General features: G+C 44.4%; 1 protein-coding gene across 3 annotated transcripts in view; it reads left to right on the top strand.

The window, feature by feature from the left end:
- The window catches only part of AP2B1 (adaptor related protein complex 2 subunit beta 1), a 123,003-nt gene extending 102,548 nt beyond the window's left edge, over positions 1-20,455 (top strand). For all 3 annotated transcript variants that reach the window (XM_081218433.1, XM_081218432.1, XM_081218434.1), the window contains 4 exons: positions 3,851-3,935; positions 4,875-4,961; positions 12,686-12,840; positions 17,799-20,455. In XM_081218433.1, coding sequence (XP_081074559.1) covers positions 3,851-3,935; positions 4,875-4,961; positions 12,686-12,840; positions 17,799-17,873 — 402 coding nt within the window. In that variant the 3' untranslated portion in view covers positions 17,874-20,455. The remainder of the gene's footprint in view (positions 1-3,850; positions 3,936-4,874; positions 4,962-12,685; positions 12,841-17,798) is intronic.
- The last annotated feature ends 3,552 nt before the right edge of the window (positions 20,456-24,007 follow it).

Raw genomic sequence — 24,007 nt, 5'->3', positions numbered from 1 at the left:
GGCACGTGGGATCTTCCCGGACCAGGGCTCAAACCCGTGTCCCCTGCATTGGCAGGTGGATTCTTAACCACTGTGCCACCAAGGAAGTCCCTGAAATTATGTTTTGCATATGAACCATGTACAGGTTAAAAAGAAAAAAAAAAAAGGGTTGAGAAACCATTGTTTCGTTCCATTTGCTCAGCTTCTTCCCCTTGAATTTCATGCAGCAAATACTTACTGAGTCACTGGTATGCGAGTGAAGATGAGAGCCCCTGTACTGAGAGAGATCATCGTGTTGTGGATGAGGCAGAGATAAACAATTATTTATTCTATATAGAGGTGCATGGAGTGGGTGCTACGGAGAGGAGCTAGAGCCTTCCTGAGAAATCCTTGTCAAGCTTGAACTAAATCTTCAGATTAAATAGATATTTTCCAGACAGGTAAAGTTTTAGGAGAAGAACATACTAAGCAGAAAGAACAACATCTGACAAGAAACAGCATGTCAGTTTCAGTGTTTGGGGAGCAAGAAGTAATTCTGATGTGCTTGAAGTTAAGGAAGTAGGCTGGAGAGGTAGGCAGGGCCCAGATCCAAGGGAACCATACACATTTGAAATAAATGCAGTCCTAGCCAAGAGTAAAAGTTTGAGAGCTGCAAAATGCAGATTTTGAAAATCTAATGTAAAAGAGATGAAACGCTTCCTTCCTCACTGATCTCTTGTTAGCATAGTTGTAATACTACATTTGAGTATGTGTAAGATGTCAGATAAGTCTAATGTGGTTATCCTTAATTATAAAAAATTCTGAGTAAAAAGGTAAAGCAGAAAATGATGAAAGAAGAGGGAACTTTTCTTTGAGAAGCATTTGTTAATAGTACTTAATTGTAAGTCAGGCACCATTACAAGTGCTTTGCAAACATTTACTCGTTAGCCTCGTAACAACCCCGTGCATTTGGTCCTGTTGTTATCTCCATCCTTCAGACCGGAGACTGAGCTGAGTACTACTGCCCAGAGTCACACAGCTAGTAAGTAACAGAGTCAGCATTTGAAATCAGGTGGTCTGGTCTGGTTCCCAAGTCCGTGTTCAGAGCCACTGTGTCTGCTGCCTCTGATTTGGGTGTCCCAGCTTCTCAGAGAATTATTCTAGAGCAGAAGTCCAGGGATAGTCTTCAGGGTGTCCTGAAACCCCTGAAGTTTTTGTGGAAACATTGCATGTACAGTTTTCAGAAAGAAGGTCCCTGACTTTCATCTGTTTGTCAAAAGGGTCCTTGGGACAGAATGGTTTTAGCACTGCTGACCTAGAAGAGCTTTTCATGTCTTTTCCATTGTTAAAGGGCTTCAGTTGGAATAAGGATGCCCTCAGAAGAATGGTCTATTTATAAGCCCACGCAGACTTCTTAGGAAACATTGTTCTAAATTAATTACGTGTCTGGTTGATCTTCCTAGGAACTTTTTCCAAAATACATGTTCCAGGTCCCAGATTTAGGGATTGCTGTTTTTTTAATACAGGATGGAGTCCCGGATTCTGTTTTGAGAAATCTCTCCAGATGATTCTAATATAAGTCTTTGGTTGAGAACCACTAATATTACCTCTTGGAGGACATATGACCCACGCTAGCCCACTTGAACCACTTCCAGTTTTCACTTCTAAATGCCCTTTACAGAACCTGGCACTCCCTCAAGGTCGTCTTGGTGCCCTTATTTGAAATAAGAGTTCCCGTTCTCTGATTGCTGAGTACCCGATGAATTAGAAAATACCTCCTTCCCAGAAGCCCGCAGCTGGTATAGATCTTTTGAAGTGGTGCTCTAGTACGTCTTAAGAATGTCTAAGGCCCCTCTTTCCTGAGGTTCGTTACTCTGCTTGTATTCACCAGACTCAAGCGTTTTGAGACTCCTGCTGTCTCCGCAGTTTGGGCATCTGATTATGCAATACAGGTCAGACACTCCTGGGTGTGGGTCATTGAAAGGTTAAATGTACAAGTTACAAGGCAAGTAATTTGATGAATTCTTATAGGAAAGGGGGCAGAAAGATATCAAGTAGACATAGCCTAACCAAATTATGGAGGATTAAATAAGGGTACTATTTAAGGTGGGGAAGGGACTTCCCTGGTGGCTCAGTGGTTAAGAATCCACCTGCCAATGCAGGGGACATGGGTTCGAGCCCTGGTCTGGGAAGATCCCACATGCCACGGAGCATCTAAGCCCGTACACCACAACTACTGAGCCTGCACTCTAGAGCCCACGTGCCTAGAGCCCATGCTCCGCAACAAAGAGAAGCCAATGCAATGAGAAGCCCACCCACCACAACGAAGAGTAGCCCCCGCTCGCCACAACTAGAGAAAGCCCGTGCGCAACAACGAAGACCTGATGCAGACAAAAAAAAAAAAAAAAAAAGGTGGGGAAGATGAGTTGATAACAAATGTAGAAGAACTGGAAGTACTTCGGAAGGAGGATATTTCAATCTCAATATGCTGTTGAAGTATAGGCATTTGCCCCAAGAAGGGGCGGGGAGAGAATAGTGGTGCTAGATAAGCACTTTTTAACTTTATTTTCTTAGAGAGAAATAGACATGGTTACTGATTATAAAACTCACCCAGAGAAGTGGTTTTCTGCAGTGCCAAGAGTACAGATAGGAAAGTCACCAGTGACAAACCAGTGGGAAGGGGTAGTTTTGAGCAGTTCTTCTCCTGCTCTCCCCTCTTACAGTATATGGCTCTTATAATCTGCCACAGTGGAGTCTGCCTGTTTCTGAATGGAGACACCAATCAGTGTGGCCCCTGAACACAAGTACTTATTATAGCTTTTTAAAAAATATGAACAGCATGCTCTGGATTGAATGGGCCACGGTAGAATCACAGCCAGCCCAAATCCAGAAGTTTGTATTGTGAGAAGAAAACTCTTCATTTGTTCAAAGGTTTTTCCTTCCGAGAGTCATCAGATTTACGAGTGTTTGACCCAACAAACTTTTCCAGCCATATGACTGAGGAAAGTAAAATTTTATAAAAGAAAGCGCTTTAAAACTGATACCTGAAAAAAGATAAGGGGCAGTATGCCACCAGTTATTGTGGAGAGAAAAAAAACCAAGGTTTAGAGTCAATTTTGCATTTGAATCCTGGTTCTTCTGTGTCCTGACAGTGTGATACTGGATGTTACTTAATCTTTCTGAACCTCAGTTCCTCATCTGTAAAATGAGAGGGGAGTAACAGTGCTTTGTTTGGGATAGTTATAATGAGGATTAGAAATATTGTCATTAATAGGTACTTAGTAAGTGATAGCAGAAACTACTATTAAAACAACTGACTAGATATCGCAGGTATAGAATTTGTGCCTTGAACTCATCCCTCCTGGGGCCCCTCCTGGAGAAGGCAGAGTTGCAGGCTGTCCACGGTGCTCTTGACAGTGGAGTGAATAAGGACATGCTTTGCAGTGTATGGGCTGGTATGTCTTGATTTGGGGTTTCCTGCCCTGTCTAAAAGAGGAAGGAGGGACCTCCCTGGCCGTACAGTGGTTAAGGCTCTGTGCTTCCAATGCAAGGGGCGCGGGTTTGATCCCTGGTCGGAGAACTAAGATCCCACATGCCGTGCAGTGAGGCTAAATAAATAAAAATAACAGATTTGGGGGACTTCCCTGGTGGTCCAGTGGCTAAGGCTCCGTGCTCCCAGTGCAGGGGGCCCAGCTTTGATCCCTGGTCAGGGAACTAGATCCCATGTGCTGCAACTAACTAAGACCCAGCGCAACCAAATAAATAAATAAATATTTAAAAATAAATAAACAGGAAGGAAATTGGGTGATTTATTTCTAGACACATAACTGTTCTTTCCCTCCTATCTGGCTTCCTACGATGTCCTAATTTCCCCTTGCTACTTTCCTGGCAGGTGGCCGTGAAAAACAATATTGATGTCTTCTACTTCAGCTGCCTCATCCCACTCAACGTGCTTTTTGTAGAAGATGGCAAAATGGGTAAGTATGTCCTCCTGTCCTTCCAAATATACCTTTGCTCTTTCTCTGAATGTGTCAGGCAGAGCATAGCCCCGGAAGGACAAGTTATTTTGAGGTTTAAAAAAACGGAGGAAGGCTATTCTAAAGCTCTAATAATTGCTAATTATATATTCTCCTGAGTCACACAGTTGATCTTGCTTTGCTGTTGGTCTCCAAGTCACAATGCCTATTATCCGAATAAGCCAGTCACCACAGCATACAGAGTAAGTGGCTTGGTGACAAGTAGATGTGGATTTGAATCTCAGCTTGGCTGTTTACTAGCTATGTGACTGTAGCAAGGTGCTTAATTTTTTTGAGTTTCCGTTTCCAAGTTTACAAAGCAGAAATAGTTTTTATAATGACTTGAGATAATACACGGAAATTCAGCACTTAGCCCTGTCCTGAATTCTTACTGTCTCAAGATAAGAATTCAATCATCTGTGGTAAATGTATTGGTATTCCCCATGTGGTTGTCGATATTTCTCTCTTCCCTTACTTAGGAAACCACCGTCTAATAAAACTAGCTTGTACTGATACATATGAAGTTGTATTGGCACTTAACATTGGTTTCATTCTTACAGTAGCTCTTTGGGTAGGGTAGGCTGATGTAATAATATATGATGAAATTAAGGATCAGAAAGATCACAAGACTTACCAAAGTCACCCAAATAGGAAAACAGTGGAGGCAAAACTAAACCCTAGATGGAGACTCTTTTCCAGTGTATCTTAGTGCTACTCATGAGGGATTAATTGACCTGGAGTGTAGCACCTCTGTATAGCTAAGAGTTGACTCCAGTCCCAGGCTACTGCTGGCTGTATTGCTAGAGCCAGCACTCCAAAGGAGAAATGGTACAAGGGCTTAGATTTCAGAATATTGACAGATTGTGCACATCCTTCCTTTCCCTCTACTTCCCCATACAGAGCGCCAGGTCTTCCTTGCAACATGGAAGGATATTCCCAATGAAAATGAACTTCAGTTTCAGATTAAGGAATGTCATTTAAATGCTGGTGAGTGATGACTCTAAATTTCATTTTCATTTTAGTGTATTAAATTAGATATTTGAAAATTTTGTCTTTTCTTTACCTATCTTTTCACATCTACCTTATTTCTAGCGAGTATATGGTATTACTTTGCAAACTTCTCTTTAAAAACTTGGGATGTTTTGATGTAGGTACTAGATTACTTACAAACTAACAGATTTAAGAAGAGAACTAGAATGGATCCACCCACCCAATTCTCTAGTAGTTGAACATGTATGAGTTGAATGTTCTAAGCATTAGGTAATTGAAGTGGCACTTGAAGATATGCACTCTCCTAAAAATTAAAAGGACTGTTTGTCATTTTACATCAGCCTTCAGTAGTGACTTTCTGAGATCCTTATTTGGAATCCTGTGTTTACTATTAAATAAGACTACATCATAGTTGATTAAAGCCTAGTTGGTAGCCTTTTTCTTTCTTGCCTTGTGTCAGCTTTCATATGGTTATACTGACCTCTTTAATCACCATGAAAAAGCTCCAGCCCCCTTAGTAGTTAGTTTTATTACTGTACTAGAACATCAAACGGGGAGCCCAGGAGGAGAAACAATAGCAGCTGACAGTGCCTAGGGCTTTGTTTCCCTGAAGCATCCTCAGGAGTGGAAGGAGCCTTCAGCTGTTCAGGGTCTTGCCTTTGTTCCAGTCTCTCTTTGAGGTTAGCATAAGGCCTTATGAAATGAAAGGCGTTTGAATGAAAGTGAGCCTTGGTGCTGTTGGGTGCCGCCTCTTTTCCTCTTTTTGTCATTCACCCGTCATTTCCTCCTTCTGGCTGCCGCCCTCCCACTGTAGCTGGAGCATTGAGTGGGGGAAAGAGGCAGTATAGCAGTACAGAAAGAAAAAAACAACAACTCACTGTCTTCTCAGTTCAACTTGTTCTTTAAAAAGTTTTTTTGCGGGGAGTGGGAGTGCTGTATGATGCATTCATCCTCTGTGTTCAGACAAGTCTTTTTTTATAGGGCTTCTCCTGAGCCCTTGGAGAGGTGTTTGAGGAGATAGTTTTCTGTAATGTCCATTGTCGCTACTAGTTTGTCGATTCTCTTCAGGAATACCACATATCTGCCTTCTTTTGAACATATTCTTGGTCTAGGTTTCTCAGCCTGACTGGTTATGTAGTTATTAAACAAAACCACATTTTTGCTGAGTTTTCACAAAAAAGTCATACTTAAATTGAGCTGCTTTTTATGCCGTATTCTAGGTAGGTGACGGCGTTATCTCTCTGCTAGGCTCACTGGTTAGTTACCACAAGCCTCATTTGATGAGTTGGGAGGTTGGGCAGCCTTCCATCGTGTAAGCTGTTTTTCAGGAAGCTTCAGGTGCAGAATCTGCAGTGGTGCATGGCGAGAGTTACAGTCACCCTTGTATAGTCAGTCCCAGGACATTTCATTTACTATGCTCCTGAGAACACTTGTCCCTCAGAAAAGGGTTCTGTGGTCAGAAAGGTTGGAAAATACAGTGTATGATGCGCCTCTCTTGGGTGTTGCCGTTGCACATGAGCACACTAGAAGCTAAGGCTTCCTGCATCGAGGAAACCAGTTTAACTCAACATTAACTAACTTTTTTCACTGTGGAATTTAAAGTCACAAAATGCTTATTATTAACATCTTAGGGAACACCAGTGTTCCTTGAACATGCACGATCTGGGAAACTCTGGCCTATAGAGAGCAGAGAAAGGCCAGAGTAATTGGAAAGCAGATTTGGTTTCAGAGGTCTGGTGTGAAAGGGACATGCTTTTTCAAAAAAGAAAATGGAAGTTTGGATGATTGAGGGCTTTACTGTGGCCTGTCAGAGCCATAGAAAAGATCCCCCTGCTTCCAGATCGGGGTTCTGAATCCTTATTGAACCTTGGTGTACACTTGTGATCTTGCCCAAAGAAGGGGTGTCTGGTCTTGCTCCCAAAGGGTCTTTGTCTTCTGATGTAAACTGGAACAGTTTCCCAAAGCAAATTCAGTTTTGATCTGTTCTGCCATGGCCTCGTGCCAGTTCCTCCCTGCCTCGGGTGCTCCAAATACCAGCGAATCAGTTTTCCAGTGACACACAGTGCAGCACGTGGCAGTGCAGCACATGGAGCAGAGGGAAAAACAGCCACTTCGTTTTCTCCAGGAGCCCGAGGCCATCATTTCCCACACTGAATCATCGCTAATCGCTTACAAGACCACTTCCTGCAACTAATCCTTTCTAGCTTTTCCTCTGCCTCCACCCCAAGGTCTGGTGTTCCCTGGCCTTCACATTTCCTTCCAGTCTGAGGGCTCTATTAACATGGACATTTTCAGGTTTAGTGCCTTCTGATTCAACACCCTGGGTCTAGCTGAGAGCTAAAAATACCATCCTTCCCAGCTGATCTGTCCTAATCACAATAGCACCAACCCTTTAAATAGCTTTTTTGTGCCAGAGTAGACATTTGACAGATGGAGCTAACACTCTGAGGGCAACAGGAAGTCGCAGGCTTAAAGGGCTGACCACCTAGCGTTGAGCTTTTACTTTTGCTCTTCCATGTCTTCTAGAGATGAAAGAAGAAAAGAAACCCTCTTCCTAAGCCTTAATCATTTATCAGTTCTTAATAGAAAGGTGTATATCACGGGGTGCTTGTGGTGCTACTAGTTGTGTAAATACCAGAAAATATTAGATCAGAAACGCACCAATGTATGGGTCTCCCTGCTTCCTAGCACTGGTCATCTCTACTGGTGTCAAGCGATCTGTATGAATCTGTTTTACAGCTTATATTATAGCTGTATTTGGGCTTAGTACATGTCTGGGACCACTATCTTAAGTATACAAGAAGTAGTTGCATCTCCAGCCATATCCAGAAAGGAATCTTTCTGGCAAGCAGTCTACAAACCTGTTTTTTAAATTAAGTGTTTAGTATACTGTGAAGAGCTCAGAGACATGTTGTATCTATATTCACTAGTTGGGCTCTCTAGTAAGGGACAAATATTTCTTCTGCCACAGGGACTAGGTGAGGATGAGTTCTGTTTCTTTGTTTTGTCATGGTTCTCCCCATCCCTCGGAACATTTCATAAATGCAAATGCTTTGCCAGCCAGCACTTAAATATAGTTTGGTTGTTCAAATGGTAAAAAGTGTTCTTTTCAGCAGGCATAATGGTTTTGAACTTGCTGATGAGTATGTACCACAGCTGGGACCCATGTACAGATTCCCCCTTCCCACTCACTGAGTACCTTCTTCACTCTTATGGCTGCTGGAAGAGGTGTGACCTTAGCTAAGGTAGGAAAATGAAGGAGGGAAGACCACATTCACACCTTCTAAGACTTTAGGCCTCAGGCCCAAAGCCAGATTTGAGGTAGGAGACAAATGAACCAAAAGAAATCACACCTTGATGCAGTTGTAACCATATTTGACCATCTTTTAAAACTCTGTCCTTTAGGGCAAATCTCAGTGTCTTAACATTGCATTGTCATTCTCAAAGTCTCACAGCTGTAAGATTCCATCTTTTTTCCCAGGAGTTCAGATATATTTAAAACAACAACAACAACAACTACAAAAAACTGACATCTTGCAAAGAAGTCTATCCCAGTCTGACAAGGAAGCCTCCTTAACATTGGCTCGCACTGCCATTCTTAATAGGTTCATTTAGCAGAGTCTGATTATCCTGCCATCTACATACCCTCTAGCTCAAACCTAATAGCGAAGGTTTATGAAAATGGACTCACACATACTTATGTTGTAGAACGCTCCTCCCTCCATTCCGTCTTCTGATAGAAATCACGGTAACGGCCATTTAGTAGGAGCACAGCCAGGTTCCCAACCGGAATGCTTCCGGACACAGTAAAGTGACACCCATTCAGCTTGCTTATTCTACCTGGCTGTTTGCCACATTTTCTCATTCTGGAAGGGGTGAGTGTGTATGTATGTGTGTGTGCTTCCATTTCTTAGCCTATCATCTCTTACTTAGGTGGTAAAATCACGAGACATCTGTAGGCATCTGGGCCTTGCTATGTGTATTGTCTAGAACATGTGCCTATGCAACAAGGTAGATCTTCAACAAAAGCTCCTGCTAGGCACATGGGCTTCAGTAGTTGTGGCGTGCAGGCTCAGTAGTTGTGGTGCACGGACTTAGTTGCTCCGCGGCACGTGGGATCTTCCCGGACTAGGGCTCGAACCCGTGTCCCCTGCATTGGCAGGCGGATTCTTAACCACTGCGCCACCAGGGAAGCCACCCCTCCTCCTTTGTATTTAAGACAGTCCTGTCAAAAGGCATTAGCCAAACTCCAGCTGGTGATGTTACCTGGCAACCCAGTCTAAGCTGCAAGAGCCCTTCATTGTGGGAACCAAGGTGACAGCCAGAACTGCCTGAACCCCCAGAAGGTGATTAAAAAGCATATTGAGGCCCTCTCCTTCAGCAGTCTTGCATATAACAACCTTGAGATATACTTTTTAGCTCCTCAAAGAGAACCAATTCTTGAGTTTTAACTGCTCTGCTTGGTGTTGGAAATAAAAGGAGGGAAATTAAGTCATAACTAAGTGTGGTGCAGTTGTTTAATGAATGGGCTTTAGTGCCTCCTCGCTTGAGCTCTCACTGGTTTGAATGTGGAAGAAAGACATCAGGGCAAGAACTGCCTCCAAGGGGGATTGGGATTGACATATACACACTACTATATATAAAATAGATAACTAATAGGGACCTGTCAATACGATACAGCAAAGGGAACTCTACTCAGTACTCTGTAGTGACCTATATGGGAAAAGAATCTGAAAAAGAGTGGATAGATGTATATGTATAACTGATTCACTTTGCTGTACAGCAGAAACTAACACAACATTGTGAATCAACTATACTCCAAAAAAAAAAAAAACCTACCTCTAAAATTAGACCACTTGTAAATAGGCGGTTTTTAGACTCACAAACAGAAAACAAGATTACTGTTACCAAAGGGGAAAAGGGGGGGAGGGATAAATTAGGAGTATTGGATTAACAGATACACACTACTGTATATAAAACAGATAAACAAAAAGGCTTTATCGTATACCCCAGGAAACCATATTCAGTATCTTGTAATAACCTATAATGGAAAAGAACCTGAAAAAGTGTGTGTGTATGTGTATGTATATACATATATATGTATATATATCCAAATCACTTTGCTGTACACCTGAAGCTAACACAATATTGTAAATCAACTATACTTCCAATAAATAAATAAATAAAGGGGTTTTTTCTTAGCAGAGAAAGATTTTTTTTTTACTGAAGTATAGTTGATTTACAGTGTTGTGTTAATTTCTACTGTACTGCAAAGTGATTCAGTTATACACATATATACATTCTTTTTATATTCTTTTCCATTATGGTTTATCACAGGATATTGAATATAGTTCCCTGTGTTATACAGAAGGACCTTGCTGTTTCTCCATTCTGTATATACTAGTTTGCATCTGCTAATCCAAACTTCCCACTCCATTCCTCCCCCACCCCACCCTCTTGGCAACCACAGGTCTGTTCTCTGTGTCTGTGAGTCTGTTTCTGTTTCATAGGTTTGTTCATTTGTGTCATATTTTAGATTGCACATATAAGTGATATCATATGGTATTTGTCTTTCTGACTTCACTTAGTATGATAATCTCTAGTTCCATTCATGTTGCTGCAAATGGCATTATTTCATTGGTTTTTATGGCTGAGTAGTATTCCATTGTGTATATATGTGCCACATCTTCTTTGTCCCTTCATCTGTCGATGGACATTTAGGTTGTTTCCATGTCTCGGCTGCTGTGAATGTGGGGGTGCGTGTGTCTTTTTGGATTATATTTTTTTCTGGATATACGCCCGGGAGTGGGATTGCTGGATCACATGGTAGTTCTGTTTTTAGTTTTTTGAGGAATCTACGTGCTGTTTTTCGTAGTGGCTGCACCAACTTACATTCCCACGAACAGTGTAGGAGGGTTCCCTTTTCTCCACACCCTCTCCAGCATTTATTGCTTGTTTGTTTGTTTTTTTAATAAATTTGTTTACTTATTTATTTTTTGGCTGCATTTGATTTTCACTGCTGTGCGGGCTTTTTCTACTTGCAGCTAGTGGGGGCTACTCTTCGTTGAGGTGCGCGGGCTTCTCATTGCAGTGGCTTCTCATTGTGGAGCACGGGATCTAGGTGTGCAGGCTTCAGTAGTTGCAGCACGTGGGCTCAGTAGTTGTGGCTTGCGGGCTCTAGAGCCCAGGCTCAGCAGTTGTGGCGCACGGGCTTAGTTGCTCCACGGCATGTGGGATCTTCCCAGACCAGGGCTCCGAACCCATGTCCCCTGCATTGGCAGGCGGATTCTTAACCACTGCGCCACCAGGGAAGTCCCAGCATTTATTGTTTGTAGACTTTTTAATGATGGCCATTCTGACTGGTGTGAGGGTGGTACCTCATTGTAGTTTTGATTTGCATGTCTCTAATGATTAGAAATGTTGAGCATCTTTTCATTTGCCTATTGGTAATCGGTATTTCTTCTTTGGAGAAATGTCTTAAATAGATGTTTTTTAATGCCTATGGCATTATGTACATATCGGCGTCTCCAGCACCTGAGTCAGAGGCTTATTCACAGGTATTGATGGCAGGTATCCATTGTGTCCCAGATACTGTGGGAAATACAGTGATGAAAAACTCTAGGATCCCTATGCTCAGAGAGCTTACTGTCTTGGAGAACAGAAAGACTGTCCATCACAACAGCCTCTTCCTAGAGAGCACAATAGAACGTGACAGGTTTTTATGTGGAGAGAATTTAGTCCCTGAGTGATTTGACTTCTCTTCAGAAATGAACATAATAAACTGTCAACACAGAAGTCGTGTTGATCATCTGTGCTTTTAAAGTCTCTCTTTCTGTGGTGCTGCAACATCTCATGTTAGCAGTCAGAGAACAAGGAGAGAGAGATTACCTTTAATTCTAGAATATCATGTCTCTCCGATGCTGTAGTCACAAGGAAGACCCCAAACACCAACCTGTTCTTAACCCTGTGTTGGTGACTACGAAGTCCTCCACTCTGACCAGCAACGGCAGCCGGGCTTACGGGGCCTTGGAGCGATCATCTTTGCATAACTTCAGTCTTCCTCAGAGTCTTTTGTTGAGACAGTTAGTTTCATTATTAATTTGGGGCATGGTATCCCCCCAAATTAATAATTTAATTTAAGACCTAAGAAATCATTTGCCTGCTTTTAAAAAAATATCTTAAACATCCAGATTAATAAATTTGACTTGCAGGATTTCTGCAACTGGGTGCTTTTCTGATCCTGGCACTTGAGGCCAGAATGGCTCACAGTGAAGTAGTAGCAACTTGCGAGGCAGTGTTGTGCATTTGAGTGTCAGTTTTGTATCCCCGTGAATCTGGGCCTAGCGTTGGAGAGACGAGTCTGACGTGGCGGTCGCTGTGGCGCACCCACGTACCTGCTTCTGTCTTGGTCCTCATCGGTGCATTGTACGTGTCTAGCACCTAGTTTAAGATTACCAGCTCCTTCGACCCGCCATAATCTCCACAGGTAATTCTTACACTAATGCTTATTTGCACCTTATTCTGCTTTCTGTCCTGGGATGTGATGGACAGGCTCTTCAGGAGCTTCTTCCTTCCCCTTTGCTCCTGTGGGAGAAGGGCTTTCTGAAGTGTGCATGTATGCATGTAACAGTGCTTCTCAGGAGACTTGAGCACACATAGCTCATAGCACATTTGTTTGATGTTTTAACTGAAGATGTTGGATTTTGAATCTGTGTTTCTAGACACTGTTTCCAGCAAGTTGCAAAACAACAATGTTTATACTATTGCCAAGAGGAATGTGGAAGGGCAGGACATGCTGTACCAATCCCTGAAGCTCACTAATGGCATTTGGATTTTGGCTGAGCTACGTATCCAGCCAGGAAACCCCAATTACACGGTAAGGCCTTTCTCAGAATGGGTGAGATGGGTTAAAGGAGGGGGGTAAGAGCCCTTTCATTTTTTTCTCAGCATTCAGGAAAGACGTGGTAGAGGTGCTTCAGACGCCAGGTATCCAAAACAAGCAGTCAGTAAAGAAGTCCCCAGTGGCCTCCTTAGAAGACCTTCTGTCTGTAGTGTCTGCCCCATCCAGCAGGCACAGTGCCTCCCAGCATGAGTGTCTCAGACTCCTCCTGGTATATACAGAGTTGCTCACAAAACTTGGCAACTTCATCATTATTGGCTAATACTTACCTAGCATATCTGTGCATGTGGTACTGTAACAAGCTGGTAAGAGGATTGTTTTCGTAGCTCATTCCTGCTTTTCTTAGGATATCAGAATCCCAGACATATGAGCCTTTTTTAGCAGTGTTGTGTGTCCTAAATGGTTGTTGAAAAATTAAAGCAAAATGGGACATACCTTTCACAGCCTATAAGGGGACTTTAGTTTAGAAAACTTCATTCATTACCACACTGGACTAAAATTGGAATCCTGGCAGTATTTTTAGGGGAGGAGCCAGTTGCTTTGTTAAACAACAAAGCTTTAATACCCTAGGCACCCGGTGTTTGTTTGCTGTTGTGAAATACAGTCTCCCAGTAAGATGCTGCTTGTCATCTGCATTTTGTCAAGTACAAGAAGAACCCTTGTGATGGGGGAAATAACTTATTCTTCTGTTATGTTTAAGGCTTTTGAATTGAATAACTCTGAGGAAGCTTCATATTCAGTAGATTAAGGGAGCTTTTTAGCCATGTAGCTGAGAAAAGTCTGTGACTCCTTTCCTTAATTTTAAGGCAAGCCTGTTTTCATTAGCATACATCAAGGAAATAATACCACCCAGAACTGAAAATTCTTGGTGTTTCCCCACTAGTTCCCTCCCTTGAAGTAAACTGGACTAGCATGTGTGTGTGTGAGCTACTGAGTTCCACCGAGCTAGACTTTTGTCCAAGCATTTGTGAGCTGAGAGACTTCAGGCTTCCCTCATAAAGTGTACGCTCCTCCCACCCACCTCCTCCACCACCAGTGCCTTGTCTTTTTTTGTAAGAAACTACCCTGTCATTTTCCTTGAGCTCCCTAAGAAAGGAAAACTCCTCTGTGTTCTTCCTGGAGGGGCAGGTTTTCACTGTAAAATCAAGGTCTTGTAAAATAACTCCATTTGCTTCCCTAGAAATTTCTTCAAAGTATGTATATTTGTGTGCGTTTTATTTTTTATCATCCATTATTTTATTGTATATAGTATTCCATCTCAGCTAGGTTAAAGAAGCATGATTACCCCCAGATTGCAGGTAAGGAAACCAAGGTTAAGAATGATGAATGACTTGTTCGAGATCACATAAGTTGTTGGTAGCTGAGTTGTGTGTAGAACTCGGGTATCTCAACACTTCCTACCATATTCTTTCTATTCATTATAAGGATAGTGAGAATTTTGAGAAGGACCTCTTAGTAACAGCATAGTTTGTTTAAAATTTTTAAAAACTTTTTATTTTGAACTAATTTAAGACTCACAGAAAGTTTTAAAAATGGTAGAGTTCCCATGTATCTTTCACCCAGTTTTCCTCATTGAGGATGTGTTACAACCATAGTACATTTTCAAGCAGGAAATTGATATTGGTACAATACTATTAACTAAACTACAGACCTTATTCAGATTTCACCAGTTTCTACATCATTACTCTTACTTTATTTTATTTGGTTAAGGAGTGTACAGTGCTATGAAATCTTATCACATATAGATTTGTATAATCACCACCACGGTCAGGATACAGAACTGTTCCATCACCACAAAAAAACTCCTTCTTGCTATCTCTTTATAATTAGACATTCACCCCAGCCCTAACCCACGGCAACCACTGGTACGTTTGTTCTCCATTACTGTAATTTTCTCATTTCAAGAGTGTTACATAGGGCTTCCCTGGTGGCGCAGTGGTTGAGAGTCCGCCTGCCGATGCAGGGGGCACGGGTTCGTGCCCCGGTCCGGGAGGATCCCACATGCCGCGGAGCGGCTGGGCCCGTGAGCCATGGCCGCTGAGCCTGCGCGTCCGGAGCCTATGCTCCGCAACGGGAGAGGCCACAGCAGTGAGAGGCCCACGTACCGCAAAAAAAAAAAAAAAGAGTGCTATATCAATTCAATTCCTACAGCCTGTATCCTTCCGAGATTTTTTTTCACTTAACATAATACCCTTGACATCTATCTAAGTCGTTGCATGTGTTAATAATTTGGTTTTTTTATGACCAAGTAGTGGTGCACTACATGATAAATCCCCTCCCGCAGCCCCTTACTGTATTTCATTAAGAAAGTATGTTTATCCCATGAGGAGGAGGCCTCGTATCTCTAAGATAACTTGTCCCAGGTGAAGAAGTCTGTGTTCCAGGCTATAAACCAGAAGTGGATGTGTAAGTCCTTGGCTCACCTAGGCAGGGGGGGTGAGTCTAGGTGGATGGCATTCCTGACTGGTTGGTGTTAAAGATGTGTCACATAAGCAGGGTAGCGGTTCAAAAGTTAGAACCCTGGTAAGGCTTCTTTTCCCTGAGGAGCCATGTAAAATGAGACCCAGAGTCCTAAGTCAGACTTTTTAACCTCTTTGTTCTTTATGTATGTTTCCCTTTTGCTTTCTTGAGGAATTAGCAGCAACAACAACAACAACAACATCTTTTTTTTTTCTTCTTAACTTGGCTTGTTTTAGCTGTACTAGTTGGAAAGCAAGGAATGCGTTGAAGTCTAAACTTAACCGTTGGTTAAAGGCTGGGATGTCTGGGGGAGGGAGATGATAGAACAGTCCAGAAAGAGAGGTTCTTCCTTCTCTTCCTTGGCCTCCCTCCTCCTTCCCCCTCCAAAGAGCAGCTGCAACTCTCAGGGTCCAGGCGTGGTCAGTCCTTGACCCCTGCCAGCGCCAGCCTTGGCAGGTAGGGCTTTTACTGAGGAAGGCAACATTTCCTTATCACTCAAGAACGAAAAAGTGGATCTCCAACTGGTTGGAAGTTCCAATATTGCTATAAAGATGTGAAAAAATACAGGACAGTATTCTGAAGGGGAGGAACTACCCTCTCTTTAGTCTGGGAGTTAACTCCCTTAGGCACTTCTTACTCTTTTTAGCTTCCTCTCCTCCTCCTTTTCTGAACCCACATGCTCTCCCACGAGAATTTTCTACAACACTGACAGTGAAGAAGAGGCTGTGGAGGAGGAGGTACAGATTGCCTCTATAGGGAGCTTGAAAGTCAAGGAAATGCCTATAGCTGCAACTTTGACCAAAGAAGGGAGCTGCTTTCTACTCTTTTTTTTTTTTTTTTTTTACTTACTTACTTTATGGCTGTGTTGGGTCTTCGTTGCTGCACGTGGGCTTTCTCTAGTTATGGCGAGCAGGGTCTTCTCTTTGTTGCGATCCATGGGCTTCTCATTGCGATGGCTTCTCTTGTGGAGCATGGGCTCTAGGCACGTGGGCTTCAGTAGTTGTGGTGTGAAGGCTCAGTAGTTGTGGCTCGCGGACTCTAGAGCACAGGCTCAGTAGTTGTGGCTCACGGGCTTAGTTGCTCCGCGGCATGTGGGATCTTCCCAGACCAGGGATTGAACCCGTGTCCCCTGCATTGGCAGGCAGATTCTTAACCACTGCACCACCAGGGAAGTTCTCTATTCGTATTTATATTCTTAAATTAGTTGTTCATTTGTTTTGTTCTACATTTATCAGAATTGTCTTCCTGATTCATGTCAAGCAGCAATTTTGGAAATGCCTTAGAGACTGAATATTAAAGCTGCAAATAGAGCCTCTTTTGATGTTCTTTTGTTTGGCTTGGTTTTGTTGCGTTTTGCATTTTTAAAATATCACTAAGTTTTGAGGATGTGAGTTTTCTCAAGAAGTTCAGGGTTGACCAATCATCTTCTTGACATTTTTGCCAAAAATATTCTCACCTTTTGTAGTTTATTAAATCATCCAGAGTCTCTAATAAGAGAATAAAGAGGTAATCTAAAATCTCATGGTGATACATCGTTAAAGACAACTTTTGTTAATCTACCTTAATAGACAAGAGCAATGATGTCAGTAACACAAAAAACAAGTATTAAATTTTCTGGTTCTAAATGCAGTTTGCATGGTTTTGCTGTTATGTTATTGTTAATAGTGTTTTGCCTAATCTAGTACAATTCAGGAGTCCAAACATGGGTTTAAATTTTGCACTTGTTGACCCACAAAGTGAAAAACCTCAGTGTTCAACATTGAAATCGTTTTAATATTTTAATTTTAATTTGGTAATTGTTAGACTAGAAGAAGAGGTGGTGGTAGAGAAGTAGAGTAGTATCAGAAGTACCTGATAGGCCTGAATAAGAGGCAGAAAATGAAAGATTATGCTGTTGGCATAAATGGCTGTACAGTTACACTCAGTAGATGTCTTTTTGTGTTGGTTCTTGTTTTGCCTCCTTAACACGGTGTATGCTCTCCTCAGTGTAATACAGGAGAGGCTAGTACCCTTGGAGCTAGTATCTAGCTTACGCTTTTATTTTACCTGAATATACATCCTCCTGAATTGGGACCAAGATAACCATCCTTATCAGACCGAAACTGGAGCCGGCCGCTGAAATGACGACCACATTACGGGTTTTAACCCTTCCTTTTTCATTTGGTAGTAGTCCGTATGACTCTTAGCAAAGCAGTAGAGCATCTTTTCCCCCACATTTTTTCATATGGATTATTTCCTAACCTCGTAGACCCACATAGAATGTGGGTGGAAACACAGCACAGCTTGACATTGATTAAACTGAAATTCTAAAACCCATGTAACCTATTAACAGGATCTCTTTGTTTAGCTACTCAGTGGTAGAAGCTCTTCTCCCCTTTTATCAGGAAGAGGTGTCCTTGCACTGAGGACTTGGATACCTTTCGAGTTCATGCCAGCCTCTGTGCTAATCTTCCTTCTCCTTTTCCTCCGAACAGCTGTCGCTGAAGTGTAGAGCTCCTGAAGTCTCCCAGTACATCTATCAGGTCTACGACAGCATTTTGAAAAACTAATAGACTGGTCCGGTGCCCTCTGGCCACCCTGTGATCGGTGCAAGCCAAGAACTCTTAACTGGAAGAAAATTGTATTGCCGTGTAGAATCTGAACCCAAACACACTGAGGCCACCCACCAAGGTAGTGACTAGTCTAACCTGTGCTAACATTAGGGCACAACCTGTTGGATAGTTTTAGCTTCCTGTGACCGTTTGTAACCACTGCTTCAATCACTTCCCACCTCGTGCCACCTGCTGCTATCTGTCCTTACTTGTGGGCTTCTCCATCCTGTGCCAGTGGCTGGCATTTTTGAGTGTAGTTTGATATTTTGTAATCAAGAGCTCGTTTCAAAAGCAGAAAAAGACAAAAAAAAATTAAAGCAAGGAAAAGTGTCACTGAAACGTAAACTGCACTTTATTGTTTTATATTTTTGTACATATGAGAAATTGAGGGAATAGCGTGTAACTGATAAAAAGTGTTAAAACAACCGCACAGTCCTGGAGGAAGAGACGCAGTTTCTTGCCCACCCCATTAGGGGTTTTTTGTCTGTGGCAGCCTTGTCCCTGATCGCTTTTTTTCTCTCCAAACTCCTTTTCCTTGTGATTCCCCCTGCCCTGTATTATCATCTCCTCTGATGCTCCGCAGTTAGGAATGGTGGTCTTTCTTGAATGGTGCTGCAGGGTGCAGGAAATAGGGCCTGTCAGCATTGAGGCTGAGAAAAATGAGAACTTACTACATTCCTTTCCACTGATCTAATCTATTAATAACACTGATTAAGGAATTTGAGTAGAGATGGGAAACAGGAACCAAAATGCCCTTCCCCCATCTCCTGCTCTGGATTTATTTTAACTCTCAGGTCCAATTCAGATCTAAAATCTTAGTTTTAGAGTTGAAACAGACTTTAAGTAATAACTTACCCAACCCAAAAACTTTCTTGTTTTTCTAAAAAGGAAAAAGATAAAAGACAAACAGGGTGTTATTGCCTAAGGCCTGTTAACTGATCAGTAGCAGAGGTGGGGGAGTGGGTCTCCTAAGTCCTCATCAGTGTTGTCTTCACTGCAGGACCGGCTCCATAATTTTCTTCCTTCAATGCCTTTCTTTTACCTTTTCTGTGCCTGCTTCTTTATGGCTCTTCTCATACTTCATACAGATTTTGGCACTCCATTCATTGGCATCTGGTAGCAGCAGAGTATCTTTCCAGGGACTTGAAGGTAAATCCTGATGCCAGAATGAAGGAGTAGCTAATAGTCTCCTGGAGCCGCAGTTCTTGAGGCCAGCAGGATGGGTGCAGGGATGACGTGAGCTTCGGGATGCCACAGATTCACTTGATCCTTCAGTTCTCTGATCTGCTCTTTACTTGTGTTGCTTAGGCTCCAAGGCAGTTGAGATCACCTCAGAGGGCCAAGCGGTTCTTTTCATCTCTCAAAAGATTGGGAGATGTGAGGACCCTCTGCCCCCTGGACACATTGGGTGTGGTCTGTCAAAGAATGCTTCATGCCTGGAACACCAGTCTGTTTAGCAGTGTTCACACTGTTTCATCTGTGGGCACCTGTGCCGACCATCACCCAGGATTCAGGGTCCGTGACCAAGACTGCTTCTCAGATGCCCCTGCTCAAATCAGAGGCGCTTGGGTCCAAAAGCCTCATGTAGGACCCAGACCTAAGAGTGAGTCCAAGAGGAGGAGGAATCATAGAAAACAAGAGCAGAAACTACCCCCCAACCCTGTCGCAAGTGAAATGACTCTGATTCATATCAGTTGCAAAGTTTGGGGGTGCAGGTCCCCCAAAGCAGCTTCTTAAACCTTGAGAATCTCCAAGAGAAGAATTTCTGGGGTGAGGGTCAGGAGCCATGTCCTGCGCTCACCACCCCTCCGGCACGTGGAGAACAGGAAGTAGCACAGGATTGCGTGTGGGAGGTGGGTCAGTTGGTGACAGGTGGGGTAGAAAAGCAGGTGGGTCAAGTCCCCTTTTTGGGAAATCACTCGTGGAGTCAGTTGGATACAAGCAGTGAAGAAGGTCCACACTACAGATGCAGTGTTCTCATCTCAAAGCCGACTGCAGGTCCAGAAGGAAGAGCGCGTGTCAGGGTAAGCAGACAAGACGATTTTGCACCAAGATATGTTCCTCCACCCCTGAAACCAGGCTTCTCTCAGCCTCCCCGGCAGTGAGGGGAAACAGCTGCTGTTCTCAGCTGACCTGACTGAGCCAATCTGCGCGCGAACTCTTCCCTCCTTGGAGAGGCTGCCTCCCGGTTTGCCCCTGAGCAGTTAGGGGGGGATTCTGCTCCACGGAAAGGACCTCTCTCTCCCGAGGAGACAGAACCTGTTGCCTCCACCACAGCTTCCCTTCGGGCCCATCTCAAGCCTGGCCACACGGGGGAACGGAGTGGAGCTTGCCCTGCGTTCCCCTCTCCTCTGCCTCAGTATGTCTTTGTAACGTCAGCTGGTGTCTTACACAGGGCAGGGGAAACACACACACACCCAGAACTCTTGCTGGTCAGAGATTCCCTGAGTGTCTGTCCTCGCCCGAGCCCGTTTCGTGTGTCTGTGTCGTGAACCTTGGGACTCTGGAGAGAAGTGGGGGGGGGGGGTGGTAAACGTTGCCCTGAGAAGGCTTATCATTCTTTTGCTGTTGGGATCTGTTCTTGGGGAGGGTGGGGGTCGAGGGGAAGCTTGACTTTGTCTTCGTCAATAAACTCTCATTTGCATAAAATGAAGTTTGTGCCTATGTACTTTGTTCCCAGAAGTGACAATCGAGGACAAGACACAGCTGGCCAAGGGAGGGATGGGCATTAATAACCATTCTATTAGAACTTGCCGTTTGGCTGTTCTAACCCTCCCAGGGATTTAGCCAGATGAAATGTTAAGATTGGCCTGAGGAAGAATCATATGTCTCAGAGGCTCCTCTTAACCAAGCCCCCCGTCACCATCACCACACAGGCATTTCGCCGCAGGCAGGGAGTGCTCGCAGGAGCCAGTCCGTCTTCCCTGGCAGGTCCCCTGCTAGGACCCAAAGCAGATGGTCCAGGGGCAGGCAGCCAGCCAGGCACAGGGCAGAAGGAGCACAGCAGAGCTTCTCCTCGGTGTCCTCTGACCCAGGACGTTTCACTAATGAATTTATAAAAGCCTCTCAGATCTGCGCTCAGGACCTGCATGTTCCCAAGTGGATAGAATTAATGCTGCTTTCAAGCAAACTTCCCAAGGAGTTCAGATCTAATCACCTGCATTTGTGTTGCCGGGGACACGTGAGCCAGGTGTGGTCAAGCTAGAGGCCCTGCCCCTGGTTGTGATGAGTGGACAGTGTCTGAAGTCTCCCACAGCCTGGAGTGGGGGAAGGAGGCTGAGGGATCCAATGCCCAGATGCCCTGAGCCTCTCTCACCAGTAGAGTGAGTGTAGGTAAGGTGCTTTGCACTGTGCTCAGCAGAGTAACTGCTTTTATTACATGGATGTCCAAACGCCGTGAACAAACTGCCTCTGGCAGCTAGGAACTCTTGGTTGTCTCCACGTGCTGGCTGCAGTTAGCCCGAGCTCTAATTGGAATAACACTTGGGGTGGAGTGGGGTCAGGGTGGTCTTTGTGGAGGTTCAGCCTCAGAGATGCGAAGAGGGGTGGGCCTTACTGAGGTCTAATTGGGTTCACCAGCTAAGAATGTCAATTTTGGCCAAGAAAATCCTTAGGACAGAAGCTTTCAACTCTTGGGTGCACGTTGATATCACCCAAGAGCTTTCACAAAAGGCTGATGATTCTTGGCCAGTCGGGTGGGGCCTGGGGCAATCTGCATTTCAAAAAACTCCTCAGATGTTTCTAGAAGTGCTGGATTGAGAATCACTGCCAGAGGAAGACTCAAACTTGTTTGCCTCCTGCCTCTCCTGCCGTAATGGTGCTCTTGTGGCAGTTGAAAAACGGTAAAGCACTTTCGTGCACGAGATGCCTACCCATTCGTGAATTGAGAGCGTTATCCCCATTTTTCAGGTGAGAGGAGGCAAGGCCACGTCTTCTGATTCCCTCTGCCCGTAACTACTACAGCTTCCCTTCATCTGTGCCACCAGGCCAAAAGCCCGCCTTGCTAAGTCCCTAAGGTCCCAGTGTGTTCAGTCTCCAAAAGCAGGGTATACTGGCCCCCAGACCTCCACCTGAGATTGCACCATCCTTCTCTGCACCCGCCCCCCGCCACCAGTGGCCACGAAGAAATACGGAGATCTAAGGGACATTGTTTCTGAGGCCAGAGAACAGCTGAGGACTCCCGGGTTGGAGCCTTCCTACTCCCACCTCATGCATTGATGCTTTTTCTGGTTTTGCTTGGACCCAGATTTCTTTTCCTGCCACCCCCAGCTCCAGGAGGCAAGAGCCTGTTTATTTTAATACCTGGTGTGGCACTTGGGAAAGATCACACCTCCCCCGTTGTTACCCATTTCTGTCTCCTGAACACTAATCCTAGAATCCCCACCAGCCCCCAGACATGTTATTAGCAACAGGGATGTTTCTTGAACAGTTTCCGAGTTGGCTCCAAACTTGCCATCTCAGTTTCTCGTTTAGCTTTTGCCCTGCCGTTCTTGGTGCTGCCAACAAGAGGAAGACTAATTTAGGGATTGGTTAGACCCAGATGGACTTAGTTTCCGGAATTATCCTTTTGAGACAGGACTGCCCCAACACTCTGGGGCTGAGAGAACTCTACTACCCGCCTTCTCCCACTGGGTAGGTACTAGAGGAGGATGTTCAAGTCTAGCCCGGCCTCTGGCTTTCCCTCCCTTGTTTCATTCACTCTCCACTTACGGTCAAAGGCCCCAGGATCTGGCTAGCCAGCTTCTGAAAGCCAGCGGGATCCTCGGCTACGATGGAGCAAGGGCGGCGGAGTGGCAGGTTCGGGTCCTCGTCCTCTCTGTCCCGCTCCGTGTCTGGGCTTCAGATGCTGCGGGTGGGCCCATGCATTCCATCCCCTTAAACCTCAGGCGTCCTCAGCTGAACCAGAGCCACAGGCTCAGGACAGAGCCTCTCAGGTTTTTTCACCAAGGTAATCCTAATCACAGAAGAGAGTGAACAGGCTCCTAGGGGCGTACATCCTTAGACCAAAGTGACTCTCAGCAAACCAAGATGATTTAACCGAGCCTTAAATTCAGGCACATTTTGCATTTTATGTTAATACTATGGGTTTGTTTTTTTTTATATAAGATATAATGCTTTAAGTGACTTATCACTGCAAGCCAGAGTGAGGCCCTGTAATGAACCTGTGGCTTTGTGTTCTCCTAGTATAGCTAAGTTGAGAATTCTGAGAAGCCTGGCGCAAGGTGTGTGTGAGCATTGCATGATTTCTCGTTTCTAGTCTCCCATGGGCTGAAATAGAACCAGAATGGCGGGCCATAGCCTGGGGGAGTAGACATAAATTCTGGGGTCCTTGGGCGGGGTAAGGATGAAAGATTTTCAAATATAGTGGGGGGATTGGTAGTGCCCTGGATGATATAATCAAGTTAGGAGTCTCTTGGTTGACTTGGTTGACGTTGCAATTCCACAGGGCCCGTAAATCTGATGTCTCCAGAACGAAAGTGGCGCTCCAGGAGGGGGCCCCCTGTCTCCTTCTCAGCCCTGCATTTGCTTCTAGCTGCCCGGGCCCTTCTCCTCAAAGCCTTACCCAGCACCCGGGAGCCGTCGCAGCATAAATGGAAATGCTTTCCCAAGGTCACGTTCAACCTTCCCTCTGAATGGCTGTGCCTCTAAAACGGAAAAGAAAAACAAAAGGCCACACAGTGAGACTCCACGCCAGGCACTGCATTACAGACTCGACACACCACAGGCTCATTTATGCTGTGGGGACAACTGATCACCTCTTCATTTTACAAATAAGGCATAGAGTTCGGAGCGTTCAAGTAATTTGCCTTCAGTCACGTAGTAAGTGGTAGGGCCAGGACCTAAATCCAGATCTGCTTGATTCTGAACTCTCTGTCTGGACAGGAGAGGGACGGGGAGCGACCGGGAGGGTGCTCAGCCCACTAGTACTAGGAAGAATAGGAAGTCACAGTGCGGGATGCTGGGTCCAGGGGTAAAAGCACTTGGGAGATCTCTCCCAGCTTCCCCCCCCCCCCGTCCTCCTCCCTGCACCTCTGACCAGGTTGCTGCCCTGCTTCAGAACCCTTACAGGCTCTCCCAGCCAAACAGGGCTA

The sequence above is a fragment of the Mesoplodon bidens genome (genome assembly GCF_964165515.1).
Source record: "Mesoplodon bidens genome assembly, chromosome: 19".
Taxonomy (NCBI): Eukaryota; Metazoa; Chordata; class Mammalia; order Artiodactyla; family Ziphiidae; genus Mesoplodon; species Mesoplodon bidens.
This window is presented reverse-complemented; position numbering and strand designations above follow the sequence as displayed.